General features: G+C 50.0%; 3 protein-coding genes and 2 long non-coding RNA genes across 6 annotated transcripts in view; 2 read left to right on the top strand and 3 right to left on the bottom strand.

The window, feature by feature from the left end:
- Positions 1-6,837, bottom strand: part of LOC130519317 (synapsin-3-like) — a 50,340-nt gene extending 43,503 nt beyond the window's left edge. Inside the window, exons 1-2 of the mRNA XM_057022658.1 lie at positions 5,837-6,837; positions 1,691-2,149 (exon numbers count right to left, since the gene is read on the bottom strand). Of these exons, the coding sequence (XP_056878638.1) occupies positions 1,691-2,091 (401 nt within the window). The 5' untranslated portion in view covers positions 2,092-2,149; positions 5,837-6,837. The remainder of the gene's footprint in view (positions 1-1,690; positions 2,150-5,836) is intronic.
- LOC130519359 (uncharacterized) lies at positions 6,025-7,068 on the top strand. The gene is made up of 2 exons (XR_008948281.1): positions 6,025-6,151; positions 6,970-7,068. It is a non-coding gene; the product is annotated as an uncharacterized LOC130519359 (long non-coding RNA).
- On the bottom strand, positions 6,943-12,297 carry LOC130519303 (protein mono-ADP-ribosyltransferase PARP12-like). Of its 2 annotated transcripts, none has more exons than XM_057022634.1 (13): positions 11,980-12,297; positions 11,482-11,617; positions 11,007-11,384; positions 9,884-9,905; positions 9,768-9,818; positions 9,543-9,669; positions 9,156-9,318; positions 8,856-8,976; positions 8,684-8,780; positions 8,531-8,609; positions 8,273-8,403; positions 8,032-8,183; positions 6,943-7,503 (listed from the first exon to the last, which is right to left on the bottom strand). In XM_057022634.1, exons 1-13 carry the CDS (start codon positions 12,243-12,245, stop codon positions 7,061-7,063), a joined length of 2,166 nt encoding a protein of 721 aa, XP_056878614.1. In that variant the 5' UTR covers positions 12,246-12,297; the 3' UTR covers positions 6,943-7,060. The 2 variants fall into 2 exon arrangements, with proteins under 2 accessions (XP_056878614.1, XP_056878613.1); XM_057022633.1 differs by having other exon boundaries at positions 11,482-11,620; positions 11,980-12,296.
- The window catches only part of LOC130519370 (uncharacterized), a 7,759-nt gene continuing 1,322 nt past the window's right edge, over positions 10,274-16,710 (top strand). Inside the window, exons 1-2 of the long non-coding RNA XR_008948292.1 lie at positions 10,274-10,409; positions 10,472-10,600. This is a non-coding gene — a long non-coding RNA (uncharacterized LOC130519370). The remainder of the gene's footprint in view (positions 10,410-10,471; positions 10,601-16,710) is intronic.
- The window catches only part of LOC130519305 (protein mono-ADP-ribosyltransferase PARP12-like), a 23,150-nt gene continuing 19,078 nt past the window's right edge, over positions 12,639-16,710 (bottom strand). The window contains 1 exon segment of the mRNA XM_057022639.1: positions 12,639-15,048. Coding sequence (XP_056878619.1) covers positions 14,961-15,048 — 88 coding nt within the window. The 3' untranslated portion in view covers positions 12,639-14,960.

The raw sequence follows: 16,710 nt of genomic DNA, 5'->3' as shown, positions 1-16,710 counted from the left end.
GAAGCAATGTTGAAGAACCGGAGGACGCCAGGTGGTCGATCCGACCTTCCTGATGGGAAGTTCAGCTAAAACGTGCAGAAGTTTCGTCAGCGAAGCGGCGTACAGGCTTCCTTTTCTTCCCTTCTGCCCCATAAATGAAAAATCAGGTCTCACTTTGTCCTTAATCCACACGGGGGGATAGAAAAAGCCAACACGGGACACTGAAACGTTGCCAAAGCAGCAGCCAAATATTTGGACGTCCCCCCTCCCTCCTTCTTTTACGAGTTGTACGTGTCTCGGGGGGGCAGGTTTTAACTGTTGAGCTGCTGCTTCATGTTCTGCCCGCGCCTTTGTGAAGTGGCCCCTGACAGGCCACATGTCAACGCAACGCTCTAATTAACAGTCTGACAAACGTCCCGGGTTTACAGCCGCCGTTTGATGCCTGGTGGAAGTCTGGAAGTCCATAAAGAGCTGCTGCGGGATGGGGGGGCAAAAAGCAGGACGCTTGCAAATGAAGTCCTTTCAACATGATTTACTCTGTTGTGACTCCCGCAGATGACGGAACACGTGCCTGCGCAAACAGTGCAGGTCACGAGTGATCCTACACCACCCCCTGCTGGTCAGAGACAGCAACTACACCCACAACAGACGCGCATGTCTGAAACTGGAACTGTAAAACAGCGACCCCCAGTGGTCAGACTGAGAACATGGAGTTTATTATTTAATCGCTTACTACCGGTATTTTATTTTTTTTATTATTATTTATTACAGCGTTAAAATAATCTCGAGTAGCTTGAATTCTATTTATGTAACTGAATTTTGTTTAATCTGAGAGCCCTAAGTCTCAGAGTGGGGGGATGAGCTCTGAAAACTCATTTAGCAAACATCAGTGTAAAGAAACACCAGGGGGTTTATAGAAAGAGGGCTACTGTCCTTTGAGACACTGGATCATTTTTGGACCAAGCGTGATCCTGGGAAACACACGATGCAACTTAATGATGCCCATTAATTAGGTTGATGCAATCAGAGGGCTGGACTGATGAGCCCTTTGGCAAAAGTCAATTTACCAGGCAGCAAAAATAACCGCTCATCGCATTTACTAATTTACTTCTATTCAATGACGGCAGGTAACGCCCATTCCCTGTGTGTTCAGCTTTTATTTCTGGGAACATTTCCAGGGCAGAGGACTTTTCCCCTGAGTGTTACTGCACCCAAACACACCATCGGGATGACTGAACACAAGGTTGCTAACAAACATGGGGAGTGGCACGTGCGTTACCAACAAAGCTTTAGATGTGGCTCAGGTGTCAGCCAAGTCTCAGTTGACGTACTTCCTTTAAAACGAAACATTAAGGATCCTAATATCGACTGTTAGACGTGCCAAACATTCATTTCAAAGTGACCATTCTGTAAATATAAACAATACAGGAAATGCTATAAAAAGACAAGGTCATCTGAGTGAAACCAGCTAAGATAACACGAGTACTTGAAACAGTCGCCCCTGAACGAGGTCAAAACCTCATTTTCAAAGCATTTTATTGGGTCCGTTTCAAGTACCATGTACAATAATGGTGAATGAGTGCTCTTCCTTTAATTGATGCGTACTTTTGAGGACAACAGATTCTCTCTCTCCGTTTGCTCACCGCTTTATGTAGAGAGGCCGTCAGTAGGTCAGCAATGAGCTGAAACCAGGCTTAGTGCACACACTCACCAGTCTGTGTGCTGATCGTCGATGACCAGCAGGACCTTAGGCTTGCGTACGACAGGTTTAGGTGGCTGACTGCTTCCTGTCTGAGCGCCTTCGGCAGCCATTGCGGCAGATTTGGCGTGTGCAGCGGCAGCGACATTCTGGGCCATCTGAGCACTCTTCACCACACTGGAGAAGGAGCTGAGGAAGCTCCCGGGGCTGGAAGTGGATCCGGAGCCGGAGCCCGAGCCAGGGCCTGAGCCCTGACCCAGGGTGCTGGGGGGCTGCCGCCTCTCTGTGGCCGGCGAGGCGGGCGAGGAAGTGGACGAACCCGGAGGGGTCGGCCTCTGCAGGTCCATCATGTAGCCGTTGGGGAGGTTGGCCACAAAGCTGCTATCTGACAGCCGCCGGCGGAGGTAGTTCATGGCGAGGAGCTGGTGGGTCAGTCAGGACAGCAGCGGCGAGGAGGATGGTGTTAAAGTCCTGCAGAGGAAACCAAGGAAGAGAGATCAGCACCTTCCCTCAGCTTAGCTTCACCGTACACCACGAGCACGGGTGCAGCACAGCCGATGGGTTTGAACCAGACTGAGGGCCGCGACCGGAGAAACTAGAGGAGAGGTCACAGTTTGTGTCCCGGCCTATGATGTCCCCCATGGAGGCAGCCGCCGGGACGCATCCACGTCTCCACCGCTGCTACACACCACCCCCACAAGGTGTCAGGACCGATTCCTCGTGCTACATAAAGGAGAACCATTGAGTCAGAATTCAGCCCTAAATCGGCATCTGGAATCAGTGGCAGCATTAGCATATCATCAAAAGCCCCGTATTGAGCTTCAGTTTAGGATTAGTGAGCTGTTTCTGTGGCCTAATTAACAAACATCAGGCCTGCGGTGAGAAGCCGGACAGGGAAAAGACGCGTTCGGCTTTCAGAAGCCAAAGTTTGACGTGCGCTCATACAAGCAAGGCAGCGAGTGGGTACAGCTACGGGAGAAATCTGCTCAATCTGATTAGCAGGAGATTAACTTAATCGTGCAGAGTGGGACACAGTGACACGGCGGCCATGATGCAGAGTCAGAGAATTGGCTCACAGCTTTTTTTTGTAGCGTAAATAAGGCCCGCCGGGAGAGAGGAACCCGTTATATAAGGCCCCCTGCGAGGGGGCGGCGAGGAGGAAACCTACCAAAGTGCAACATCTTAGAGCATCGAGGAAAATAAAGCTGTAAAAAGAATGAAAATGACACCGAGCCAGTCAGCTGGAGTTTCTAAATGAGGCGTGGAGTTCTAGCAGAAGCTGGATGAGGGGAGGATGCGGTACCGAGCCGCCGGCGGGAACAAACGTGCAGATGGGGAACGTCTCATCCCGGCGAGTTAATGAAGTCAGACAATCAGTAGGAAGCTGCACTTCTGCAGGCAGGAGACGGAAGAGTGGGACCTCGGGGCGGTCATCAGCAGCGCCGTCGCAGCGCCGTCGCAGCGCCGCCACGGAGCCCCGCGCACAAATGATCCGCTGCCAGGACAGGGCGCCCGCCCCCCCCCCCCCCCCCACCGCTGGCATCGAAAACCAAGATCACCTCGCCAACAGTTGAGAAGCAAACGATGCTCATGTGTCAGAAACAATGAAGCAGCTTCAGAGAGGAACGGCAGAGATGGAGACCAGCTCGGGCCGCTTATCTCAGCGGAAGCTTCCAGGAAGGGAGCAGATATGCTGACAGATGACCGCCGTTCCGTTCCGTGGCTGGAGCCGGCACCGACGCTACATTTCGAAATAATCCTGAAAAGCCAAGTTTCAAAACACATTTAGGCTGGAGGAAGTGGAACGGGAGCCCATTCTTCTGCGTGGTCCAGAGAAACGGGAGGCAGCCAGAGCCCTGCTGGGGGTGTGGAGTCGACTTCTATATTTAAAAACCTTGTGAATGTATCAGATCTCACTCTTCCTTCTTCACATCTCGCTGGTGAAGTTGCTGAATGTGTCAGAAACTGGGACACAAAGCTGCTGTGTGAAGTCAGACGTGAACGTGCGCTTCATTTCAAACACTTTGGGTTCTATTTCAAACGGGGAAATGAGGGATGTGATCAAGACCAGCGCTGGATCCACTGATCTGCAGAAGCCAGACCCATGATAAACGTGGCTGGGGCCTCAATGGCTCCCAGTCCCTTCAGCCGGGGGGGTCCGTGGACATGTTCATCCTGCCCTTTACACAACTAGTGAAGTTCACACGCTCCTATAACGCTGTTCCGTCTCGGATCCTGCCGCCATCTTCTGAGGGTTCCGAATGTTGAGCTCTTGGGCCCCTCCCACAACGCTCCTTTATCCAAAGATGATGAGGAACCTGCTTCTCGGTGGTGCCCAAAAGCTGAACTGGAACCTTCTCACGCTCAACAGGGAGCGAAAACGAGGGCAACGCCTCCTCGTCGACGCCGCCTCGGCTCCTCAGACGTTTCCCCCCGCAGACGTCGGCAACAACGCGGTGAGGATCTAAACACCGTCGGCGCCACTGTTAAAGACGGTTTCAGGACCAAACACCATCCACGAGTGTGGAGCTCTGACTCTTGATGAATCATGACCATGAAAAGGGCCTCAGCAGCATATTGATTCATAACAAACCGCCCACGTTTTACTACGAGTTCTTCCTCTGATGGCGGCGTCACAAAGACAGGAACAAGAGCCACTTAAGCACACTTCCGCCGCTGGGCTGCAGGAGGGATCTAAACAGCCATTAATGCCGTTTTAGGCTGCTAAACCTTCCTTTCACCGCATCACTTTGACACTTTAACTGTGTTTTCCTGGCAGGTAAATAATAGAGAGAAGATTAAAACTGGAAAATCCATTCTAAGGACATCGATTGAGTCTTGCAGCAGAGTTCCACGTGAGACCAGGAGCTGCTGCAGTGCCACACGTGCACCAGATACACTTTGGCATCGACTCGTTTATGGAATAACTGTCAAGAGGAAGATTTGCTCTGCGCCGTCATCATAGGTCCCCTCTTCTGTCGCACAATCACTGACAAAGCGGGCGAACTTCAGCCCTAAAGACATGCACGTTGCCAGGAAAGTCACCGCTCACGATCCATTTCCCTCCCCAGGAGAACATGCCTAAGTGGCTGCAGGCAGCATCTGGTGGGAAGCACAGATGACTGGTTGGAAGGAACAGTTGTGTGCCGCCACTGATTGCCTGATAAATATTTCATGGGGTTCGTGGCAACATCGGCATTAATACGCAGAGCTGTAGCGTGCAGCCCACGTCGGCCTTTTCCCCAATTTTAAAATCACTGATAAATATTTGAGGAAAGCTGCAGTTAATCCCACTCTATTCCTCCTCCTCCTCCTCCTCGTGTTGTGACCAAGTTCTTCTTCTCTTGTGCGTTGTTGCTGTGCCGAACCCCAGGTGGTAAACTCCAGAGTGTCCCTTCATAATGCCCTCCCACTGCTTCAACATCTGTCGGGGGGGTTAAAGCTGCATATTGAAGCAACGGGATTCAACCGAGGCGGCGTCCGACGCGTCGGAGCGGAGGAGACGTCGGCCATCCCCACTTCTGACCCTCACTGAGCCAAAACAAGGGAGGTGGCTCACATTTGGTAATGAGTCAAATAACAACTGTCAGTGTTCATTAAGACTTGTTTAAAAGTGTCCTCGGGCTCACCGTGGGCCTTATTGGTACTGTGAGCAGTTTCTGGCTCCTCTCTGAGCTCCTGTGAACTAAAGCCAGCTGCTAATCAATAAAAGAGGGGAAAGTATCAATGAATGAACCTTTCGGAAAGGCTCGTTTTACTCGGTGTGGAGCGTAAAGGCGGAACACACGCCATAAATCTGGCGTCGTGGATGAAATGGACCCCCCACCACCACCACCACCACCACCCCCTCCCCCTGCTCCCCTCCCCGCTGACAGGAGAGGTGTCTGGGCTGGAGGCTGCGGAACCACGGCTGAGGGAATCCCAGACCCACCGGTCGGCACCAGCGCACCGTCGAGAAGCTGCGCCGACGACGTCAGCCCGCCTCGGAACCGCGCAGCCATGATAAGGATGGAGGGATCAAGCGGAAGTGATGCGCCTCATTGTCTGAGCAACCCGGTTTCCTCAGCCGGTAGCAGGACACGCGCGTGACACGGCGCACGCGGGGAGCGCGCGGTGGGGTCGGTGCCGGTGCCGGAGGGAAACGCGCACTTTTCTTACCTGAGCGGGTGTCAGTGATACAGGTGTCGGCAACGACTCTTCAGGTTCTTCTTTTTCTTCTTCTCCTCCCAGGGATGCTGCTGCTGCTTCCTCCTCTTCTTCTTCTGCGCTCAGGTCCACACGGTTCTCCTCAGCCTCCGAGCCAAGCCCCGCCCCAACCCTCTCTCTCTCCCCCTCAGTCTCTCTCTCTCTCTCCACAATGCATGCCGGGATTTTTAGGCTGTCGATCCATTACCGCAGTCCGTTCGTGACGCTGATTGGCCAGCAGGAAATTGTGGTCAAGGGGAAGAAAGAAAATAAAAGGGGGACATGTGTGTGTGTGTGTGTGTGTGTGTGTTTAAAATGCTCTAATGTGGGATTTATTATTGATATATTGCTTTGAATTAGAACATCAGGGGGCAATTGTCATTTGAACAGCACCAAATCTGGGTAAATAAATAAATAGATGATGGAATCGGCCAAACTGGCACGTGCTGCATCATTTCAGCACCAACCCGTCTTTGCTGACTTCGTGTTGCCATCCTGCATCCACGACAGAAGCGTACATGGGTAGAAACGTAGGGACAAATAAAGATGACCGCTTTTCCTGTGTTTTCTCTCCATGGGGGTGTTCCTAGATTCAGCTAGTCCACCATGACTCAGCAACACCGGGGACAGACCCATTGGGATGCACACAAAACAAAAGGGAAATGACTCATATTTAATTCATGGCCTCTGTCAGTGTGACACAGAGAAGATTTCTATGGTACGCTGGAGGTCTTCAAGCTGCTCCAGTCGGTTCTGGAGAGCTGTGCCACCACAGCCGGAGCGAGACCCTGCGGCCGCCGCAGGCACACGTCAGACAGGAAGTAGCTGCTCTGGCTGGTTAATGTCAGTAGATTACTGATGGTGGATGGTTGCATCCAGCAGGGCGCAGTGGCATCTCCCAGCAGGCAGCTTCACCTTAATGGGGGCAAATGTATAATGCAGCAGGGGTGGAAGAAATGACGCACTGGTCGTGACAAAAGGGGTTTCTATTTAAGTTTTAAGCTAGCTTATTTGGCGGAGGAATACGGAAAAGATGCAGCATCTGATGTGGAATGAGGAAACTAATGACACTTCCTGAGTGCAGTTATTGTAGAGTAAAGAATCAGCTTTATTTCATCGTACTACCCTTCTATTACTGTATTCAATCAACCAAAAGTGCGATTTAGGTTAAAGCAAAAATGACCAAAAATAGTCTGCCTATGAAAGGATGCAGGATTTCTCCTCTGACGCCTTCGTCTGGTTGGGCTGGCTGAAGGTACTCGAAGCAATAGCCTTGGAAAATGATACGCTGGGCTGGTGAGAAGGTGTGCTGGCCTGACTGGCCAGGTATGGGTTCATACCTGAGCTTCTCGATATTCCTGATGCTAGCACAGATGTGAAATTGTTGTCCCGATACTGCAGCAAGTACTCGGGGTAGATCTGGGGTTTGTCAAACACAACGTAAATGGAGGGTTGATGAACGTTGTCAACGCAGCTGTCGTAGAAGTTGATGTCCCCGCCGTCCTTGGAAGGGGGCCTGCGGTACTCTGGGGATCCCGTGGTGTATTTCCCCACCAGCAGCCTCACCACAAACATGGACCTGACATCAGAGTCGCTGGTGTAGTGGTGTGAGTACTTGGCATCCACGGCAAAATAACTGCCTATATTTGGGCACAGGAGGATATTTTAGTAAGTATCACTGTCTTAAAGCATTTCACCTGGGCAGCAGGAGCAGCAGCAATGGTGGAAAGTGCGTACTTCCAAGTATGCACTGGTATGCATTACAGCAGTTCACAAGAGGAACATCAAAACTATCAATGTTGTGATGTTCACTTGTGAACTTCTAACTTTGAAGTATGCACTGGCCACTGCTGCAGCTACTGTCTGAGGTGAGATGCATTGTGGGATACTGAGCTGTCCACACAAATGGCATCTGCTGCATACTTGGGAAAATTGGGACATGTGTGAATTTTGGGGTGTAATTGTCAGTTTGTGTACGGTACTGATGTCATTTCACAAGTACACGAGAACGCAAGTAGGGACGAGTACAAAAGTTGAGAAACGGCCGAGATAACAAGATGGAGGCACTTTTTATGAAGTGATTCACATGTTGGCAGCTCTGACAGATGTTTGACACCTGCAATCGCGCCCCCATGCCTAAAATCTAAAGAACATATATTCCCACTAACCTTTGCCATAAGCTGTCCCATGACTGCCACAGAGTCTCCAGTCCAAGTTACTGTGGCAGATGGTGTCCACGTGTTGATTGTCGGTGCCGTGAAAAAGTTTCAGCTCCAGCACCGGAAGGCCACCGTTCTTGTTCTTCATCTGGGTTTTCTGCCTGGATTTATGCAGGAAGACCAATGTAAAGGACATAAACGACAAGAACAATTCCAAGATTTGAGGTGATGGATGTGGTTGCTCGCTCACAGCTGGAAGACCTCCCACAGGGCTTTGTTCTGAATCCTCTCGATCTTGGAAATGTCAAAACCTCTCATGGTTTTACGGAAAAGTGCTTCAACCTCCTTATATTCATCCGATGAGGACACAAGGGGGACTCTCTGGAGAAGCAGCGAGGAGCAGTCAGACTTTGGATTTCCCTCTCACGGCTCCTAAATGATACTTTTTTTGCATCGCGCTGATCTGATGTTACAAGACGTAACTCTTATTTTGACACACACTTCACACCTTGTATCCTGTTTGAGGGAGCTGGATCTTGTCCCAGTGGTTCGGTATAGCAGCAAAACCCACTTCTTCTCCAGGCTTCCTGCACTCCGAACACACATGAGAATCATTCCAGCTGTGGCCATAAAAACGCCAGGATACTTTGGGAACACCCACCTCAGTCTGCCGTCTCGGACATCAGCTGCAGAGACAAACCGAGGCCGTCTTCTCACCGCCTTCTTGGTTCCATAAGTAATGTTTGTCTGCAGCATATCTGGGGTCAAAAACCCTTTGGTCAGAGCACGTCAGCGATCGATCCACGGCAGGTGTGAGATTTTAGGAGGTTTACCCTTGAATCTGAGGCAATATTTCTGTGAATGAGCGTTGAAGTTGACAACATCGTTAGCATCGCTCAGAAACCTCCGCTCCAGGAAGGAGCTGTCCACGTCTGCGGGATTGTGTCCACCGTCCTGCCACACATGACACACGCTGTTGCCAACCGTGGAGAACATCAGCAATGATGATCGAGGAGCTGCTTTTCAACTTCGATGGTTTTCCAGCTCTTGTTTCTACACGACTGATCAGTGGCCACCGGCTGTGCTGTGTGTTGTATCTGTTTAATGATGACTGAACTTCCTGACTGACTCACAGGAGAAGCGTACAGGTTCCACTTGCCAAACTCATCCTCCCAGTACCAAAGCCATTCGGTGGCGAGGCTGAAGTCCGGCTCCAGCAGCGAGTTGCAGGTAGAGATTCTGCGAGCTTCGTGGAACCCACAGGTCATTGTGTCAAAACTGACTCTGCTGCTGGAACTACATGAAGGAGAGACTGATCGGGATTGTTCTAATCGACCGTTCACGTTTATATTTGACCACTTGGGGCTTTACATTCACAATTGATGCATAGAAAATACGGTTTTAAAAACTATTCCTGGGTTCGATTACAGCCCAGGTGGAAACATTTGGCTTCCGTTATTGTAATTTTGAGATTATGCTCATGGTTCAACAGGTGTCAGGACTTTTACACTCGCTAATACCTGTATGTCATTTTAGGATCGCAAAAGTCTCTCTCGATCTCCTCATTATTGGGCAGCGGGAACCACTGACCACTTTTCTTGACCTCCCATCTGTAGGGCATCCTGTCATGAGCCCGGACGCATCGCTCTGGCAACAAAAGAGCAGTTAAAATTTTAAACAATGATTCCAATGCTATTTAAAACAATACAAAAATAAACACAAAAATAAGTGAGTTTTTGTCTCACCCAGGTTTTTACAATCTCCTTTGATGAAGGCCATGCATATCTCACTCTTATCTGAAGAAAAAATGAACAAATCATTATGGACATATGTCCAGACACATCGATGGGATTCATTGTACCTATGGGAAGCCCTTTGGTGTTTGAGCCATCATCTTTGTTATCGCGGTCGTTGACGGCGGCAGGTATGTTCGAGGCGGCGGTGGCACGTTGCAGCTGCTGTGGGCGCCGGCGTTGACGGCGGCAGGTATGACCGGGGTGGCAGCGGTGGCACGTTGCAGCTGCTGATGGGCGCCGGCGTTGACGGCGGCAGGTATGACCGAGGTGGTGGTGCCACGTTGCAGCTGCTGTTGGGCGCCGGCGTTGACGGCGGCAGGTATGACCGAGGTGGTGGTGCCACGTTGCAGCTGCTGTTGGGCGCCGGCGTTGACGGCGGCAGGTATGACCGGGGTGGCGGCGGTGGCACGTTGCAGCTGCTGATGGGCGCCGGCGTTGACGGCGGCAGGTATGACCGAGGTGGCAGCGGTGGCACGTTGCAGCTGCTGATGGGCGCCGGCGTTGACGGCGGCAGGTATGACCGGGGTGGCAGCGGTGGCACGTTGCAGCTGCTGATGGGCGCCGGCGTTGACGGCGGCAGGTATGACCGAGGTGGTGGTGGCACGTTGCAGCTGCTGGGGGGCGCGGCGTTGACGGCGGCAGGTATGACCGAGGTGGCAGCGGTGGCACGTTGCAGCTGCTGATGGGCGCCGGCGTTGACGGCGGCAGGTATGACCGAGGTGGTGGTGGCACGTTGCAGCTGCTGTTGGGCGCCGGCGTTGACGGCGGCAGGTATGACCGAGGTGGCAGCGGTGGCACGTTGCAGCTGCTGATGGGCGCCGGCGTTGACGGCGGCAGGTATGACCGAGGTGGCGGCGGTGGCACGTTGTAGCTGCTGATGGGCGCCGGCGTTGACGGCGGCAGGTATGACCGAGGTGGTGGTGGCACGTTGCAGCTGCTGTTGGCGCCGGCGTTGACGGCGGCAGGTATGACCGAGGTGGCAGCGGTGGCACGTTGCAGCTGCTGATGGGCGCCGGCGCCGGCGTTGACGGCGGCAGGTATGACCGAGGTCAAGGTGCCCACGCTTCCCTTTGATGACTGCTGATATGTGCCAGGCACCGGCAGGCGGGGCGTCACCAGTGGAAGCTGCTCATCGCAGCTATTAGCTTCTGCTCCCATTGTTGTGGTTGAAACAGCCCCCTCTGCTGGCTGCTGCTGGCACTCCGCATCAGTATTGTCTTCCAGATCATTGGTGGTAAAGGTCGGCTTCTTCACTCGGCCTCCCCGTCTTCCTCGGTTTCTGTTGCCCTTTTTGACCTGCAGCTGCTGGTTGCCCCTCTTGGCCTTGTTGCTCTGGATGTCGTAGTACTTTAAGGCTTGGATATTTGCATAAATTGACTTGAAGGCGAGATCATGGGGCACACCCTGAAGAAGATTTGAGGTCTGCGGAGTGCGGAAACTATGGTTCCGAGAGCAGTTGCAGCTGGTGTTTAGGAACTTCTCACAGACGTGCAGCCTCTTGCAAGCAAAACCTTCCTTACATCCACCAAATACAACATCATCACCAGTGTTGTAATCGTGACATAACTGGTTTAGAGGAGATAAAGCAAAGCAGACAAAGATGAGACGTGATGATGAAGGTTCAGAACAGTCTCCCTGTGGTTGTGACCCCGCTCACGCTCACCTGTGGCAGGAGGCGGTTGTCGCTCTGCAGCAGCAGCGTGCACAGCTCTGTCCTGCTCAGGTGCTCCAGCTCGTGCTCCTTCAGGATCGCCTCATTGTGATCCAAGTCCAGCTCGTGGGAGAAGACGCACCCTCTCCTGCTGTCGAACACACACATACGTGTGATAAAAACACATATTCATAGCTGAGACTACACACTTTAAATTAAATCCTGTTGGAAATAACTGTGAGCTACAATGTTACTTTATTATTTCAGACTATATATTTGCCTATTTGTGCCATTTATTACAGGGTTTTAACAAACTCCACCCACTCAAACTACTTTAAAAAGGTCACATCTGCATATTGCTTATTATTTTTTATGACCCAGAGGGTCAGAATTAAACCATCACTTTTTACAGTGCTAAAAGCTACACGTCATCTTTTCAGAGTCCATAATCAAATCTGTTTAAACCTTTTTTTGACTTTCCATATCATAATCTTTAAGTGTGTTTCTTACCCGTTCAGATTGTATTGACAGGATCCACTGAACAGGAGGTTGTTGCACAAGTGCAGAGCCTGGCAGGAGCCCGGACAGTCTCTGGTTCTACACACTCTGACTTTGGTCCTGGCCACCACCTTCGGCTGCCCAAAAGGGCAACAAGGAAGACATTTGTCCGAACTGGACAAGATCTCCAACACACTGCTGCCGAGGTTACACTCCAAAAAGTTAGTGTCCACCGCGCCCTGATTGGCACAGATGAACTTCAAGATCTCCGACTCCATTATGTCGGAGCTCTCCGGAGTGTCTGACGGAGTTGTTGTTGGGAAGAAAAGTATCGTTACTGGAGAATGGAAACCGAAACTTAACCCTAGGCGTGACCGAATTGTAATACCGATGGTGTCCACTGGGGGGCGCTGTAGCTAAACGACAGCCTGCCCAGTTTAATTTAACCTTTATTGATCAATCTAGAGAAGCTTCTCAATGATTTACTGACAAGAGGTCATAGGGAAAGAAAAAGTCAAATAAATAAGCCTTATTACAAAACAATGCAATAAAATAACATGAAATACAATTTTATGAGTTTAGATTTGACTTTATGGTTTGGAAATTGAAAATATACAGTGAACTGTGATACATTGGCTTATCAACCCAGTGATGAACAACAGGACAGCTCATCAAACTAATAGAAATTTTATTGAAGAAAAGACAATTTATGACCTACAAAGTCATAAATCTTATTAAGTATCACATAACACGATGATAACAGACAGACTGAGGGTGCAGCAAGGATGTCCTGAGTCCTACAATACACACCAAACACTTGGACCACATAAGTCCACGCGCAGTTGTTGCTGACATTCCTCTGGGTCTCTCACTTTCACTCATTACCAGATCTGATTGAGCAACTGCCTGATTATACAACTCTCCGTAGTGACCGGTGATTTAAAAAAGACTGAAGGTGACTTTTCTGGTACATTCTCACATCATTCTCAGCCATCCAAGCCCATCAGTTCTAAAACACTGAAGCCGACGCGGAGGTCTTCAATGGAATATGCTCCTTCTGGACGGCTGTTCCTTCCGCCACGTCCTCTTCCTCCCCTGGGTGCCATCACCTCTCACATCAGAAGCTTTGTTCCAGGTTGTCTCCATGGAGCCTGTCGCTTCGAAGCCTCCCCTTATGGTACTTCACAGCCTGTATGTTCGCGTAAGTCGACCTTAAGGAGTGAATGAGATGTTCCGGTATGTCGTGCAGAACTTTTAGTGTGTGTGGGGCTCTGAAAGTGTGGTTACGTGAACATCTGCAGTCATGGTTTAAGAACCTCTCGCAGATGTGCACCCGCCTGCAACCATAACCACCTTGGCACTGTCCGAACAACCTGGGCCCGTTGTTGTAGTCGTGGCATATCTGTGACAGTCAGCACGAGACAACAGGGAGATGCTGTTAGAGAAAAGGAAAGGAGCCTTAGGACCCGGAGCTGGTGATCGTGCGTGCATATTCATCCTTACAGGAGGCAGCATTTGGTCGTCGCTCTGCATCAGCAGCGTGCACAGCTCCTCCCTGCTCAGGTCGTCCAGCTCGTGCTCCCCAGGATCCTCCTGTTGTGTTCAGAGTTCAGCTCATGGGAGAAGCTGCACCCTCCACTGTTAACAAAACAGAACGTTTCTCTTTGTCTTATCGTTTAAATCTACAGTCACACAAAGTCTTTTTAAATAATTGCATTACTATTTAGGAGCAGCTATAACCTAATATTAGCTTAACCTTCATCTGGGTTCAACTTTGCAAACACTTGTGAGTGGAAATAGTGTGACTGTAAAAGAGACACGCAGCAAATAGAATTTACTGTAAAAATTAATCTAAAAGGGCGTTTATGAAATATTAGTTCGCACGCTTGTGTGTTTGTAAAGGCAACCGCTAATGCGCGTGAGTTCACTTCCTTTTGAGCGGAAAATTAAAGTTCTGTCACAAAAATACATGTGATGGTAAATTGAATGACTTTGTTCCTCCATCTCTAATGGAATTCCTCGCCTGGTCAGCATCGGTTGACAGGATCCACCGAGCAGGAAGCCTTTGCACACGTGTAGCCTCCGACAGGAGCCCAGGCAGCCTTTAGTCTGGCACAGTTGCACTCTGGTCCTGGCCACCACCTTCTGTTGTCCAAATGGGCAACAAAAACAAATTTGTCTGAGCTCGAAATGATCTCTGACACGCTGCTGCCGAGGTTACACTAAAAAAAATCAGTGTCCACCGCGCCTCGACTGGCGCAGATGATCTTTAAGATCCCTTTCTCCATATTTTTCCAGGTTGCTCCCCTTCAGCTTTACTTTCTCCGTTATTGTGACACGAGAGCAGAACGGTGAGGTTCGGAAACCAGAAGTGAACTTTATTTTCTTTTTTTAAAAATACATGTGATATTTCAATTTACCACAAGGGGGCGGTGTTGCCGCACGCAAGTGTGCATCTATGAGAACGAAGAATTACTTTTCTTCCTGTTCCTCCGATAAAAAAAACACAACAATAAAAAAAATCAAATGAAAGGCGCGCTCGGCACGCACACACACACACACACACATCGTTTTACTGAGTAATACTTTAACCATTTTTGTTTATTGAAATAATGACAGTGCACATTGATCAACATCTCAGTTATGCATCATTGTAAATACGCCGCAACTAGGAAAAAGAGCTAAATCCTATCAGAAATTAGAAAAATAAATTCACAACAATTGTTTGTCCCTCCAATTTATAGGCTCCAACTCTCTCCCCCTCAGTCTCTCTCTCTCTCTCCACAATGCATGCCGGGATTTTTAGGCTGTCGATCCATTACCGCAGTCCGTTCGTGACGCTGATTGGCCAGCAGGAAATTGTGGTCAAGGGGAATAAAGAAAATAAAAGGGGGACATGTGTGTGTGTGTGTTTAATTAACCCTTCTATTACTGTATTCAATCAACCAAAAGTGCGATTTAGGTTAAAACAAAAATGACCAAAAATAGTCTGCCTATGAAATGATGCAGGATTTCTCCTCTGGCGCCGTCGTCTGGTTGGGCTGGCTGAAGGTACTCGAAGCAGTAGCCGTGGAAAATGATACGCTGGGCTGGTGAGAAGGTGTGCTGACCTGACTGGCCACGTAAGAAGGTGTGCTAGCCTGACTGGCCACGTAAGAAGGTGTGCTGGCCTGACTGGCCACGTAAGAAGTGTGCTGGCCTGACTGGCCACGTAAGAAGGTGTGGTGGCTTGACTGGCCAGGTACGGGTTCATACCTGAGCTTCTCGATATTCCTGATGCTAGCACAGATGTGAAATCTTTCTCCCGATACTGCAGCAAGTACTCAGGGTAGATCTGGGGTTTGTCAAACACAACGTAAATGGAGGGTTGACGAACGTTGTCAACGCAGCTGTCGTAGAAGTTGATGTCCCCTCCGTCCTTGGAAGGGGGCCTGCGGTACTCTGGGGATCCCTTGGTGTATTTCCCCCACCAGCAGCCTCACCACAAACATGGACCTGACATCAGAGTCGCTGGTGTAGTGGTGTGAGTACTCTCGGCATCCACGGCAAAATAACTGCCTATATTTGGGCACAGGAGGATATTTTAGTAATTATCACTGTCTTAAAGCATTTCACCTGGGCAGCAGGAGCAGCAGCAATGGTGGAAAGTGCGTACTTCCAAGTATGTACTGGTATGTATTACAGCAGTTCCAAGAGGAACATCAAAACTATCAATGTTGTGATGTTCACTTGTGAACTCCTAACTTTGAAGTATGCACTGGCCACTGCTGCAGCTACTGTCTGAGGTGAGATGCATTGTGGGATACTGAGCTGTCCACACAAATCGCATCTGCTGCATACTTGGGAAAATTGGGACATGTGTGAATTTTGGGGCGTAATTGTCAGTTTGTGTACGGTACTGATGTCATTTCACAAGTACACGAGAACGCAAGTAGGGACGAGTACAAAAGTTGAGAAACGGCCGAGATAACAAGATGGAGGCACTTTTTATGAAGTGAGTCACATGTTGGCAGCCCTGACGATCGCGCCCCCATGCCTAAAATATAAAGAACATATATTCCCACTAACCTTTGCCATAAGCTGTCCCATGGCTGCCACAGAGTCTCCAGTCCAAGTTACTGTGGCAGATGGTGTCCACGTGTTGATTGTCGGTGCCGTGAAAAAGTTTCAGCTCCAGCACGGATGGCCACCGTTCTTCTTCTTCATCTGGGTTTTCTGCCTGGATTTATGCAGGAAGACCAATGTAAGGACATAAACGACAAGAACAATTCCAAGATTTGAGGTGATGGATGTGGTTGCTCGCTCACAGCTGGAAGACCTCCCACAGGGCTTTGTTCTGAATCCTCTCGATCTTGGAAATGTCAAAACCTCTCATGGTTTTACGGAAAAGTGCTTTAACCTCCTTATATTCATCCGATGAGGACACAAGGGGGACTCTCTGGAGAAGCAGCGAGGAGCAGTCAGATCTTTGGATTTCCCTCTCACGGCTCCTAAATGATGCTTTTTTTGCATCGCGCGCTGATCTGATGTTACAAGACGTAACTCTTATTTTGACACACACTTCACACCTTGTATCCTGTTTGAGGGAGCTGGATCTTGTCCCAGTGGTTCGGTATAGCAGCAAAACCCACTTCTTCTCCAGGCTTCCTGCACTCCGAACACACATGAGAATCATTCCAGGTGTGGCCATAAAAACGCCAGGATACTTTGGGAACACCCAGCTCAGTCTGCTGTCTCGGACAT

Source organism: Takifugu flavidus, chromosome 22 (genome assembly GCF_003711565.1).
Source record: "Takifugu flavidus isolate HTHZ2018 chromosome 22, ASM371156v2, whole genome shotgun sequence".
Taxonomy (NCBI): domain Eukaryota; kingdom Metazoa; phylum Chordata; class Actinopteri; order Tetraodontiformes; family Tetraodontidae; genus Takifugu; species Takifugu flavidus.
This window is presented reverse-complemented; position numbering and strand designations above follow the sequence as displayed.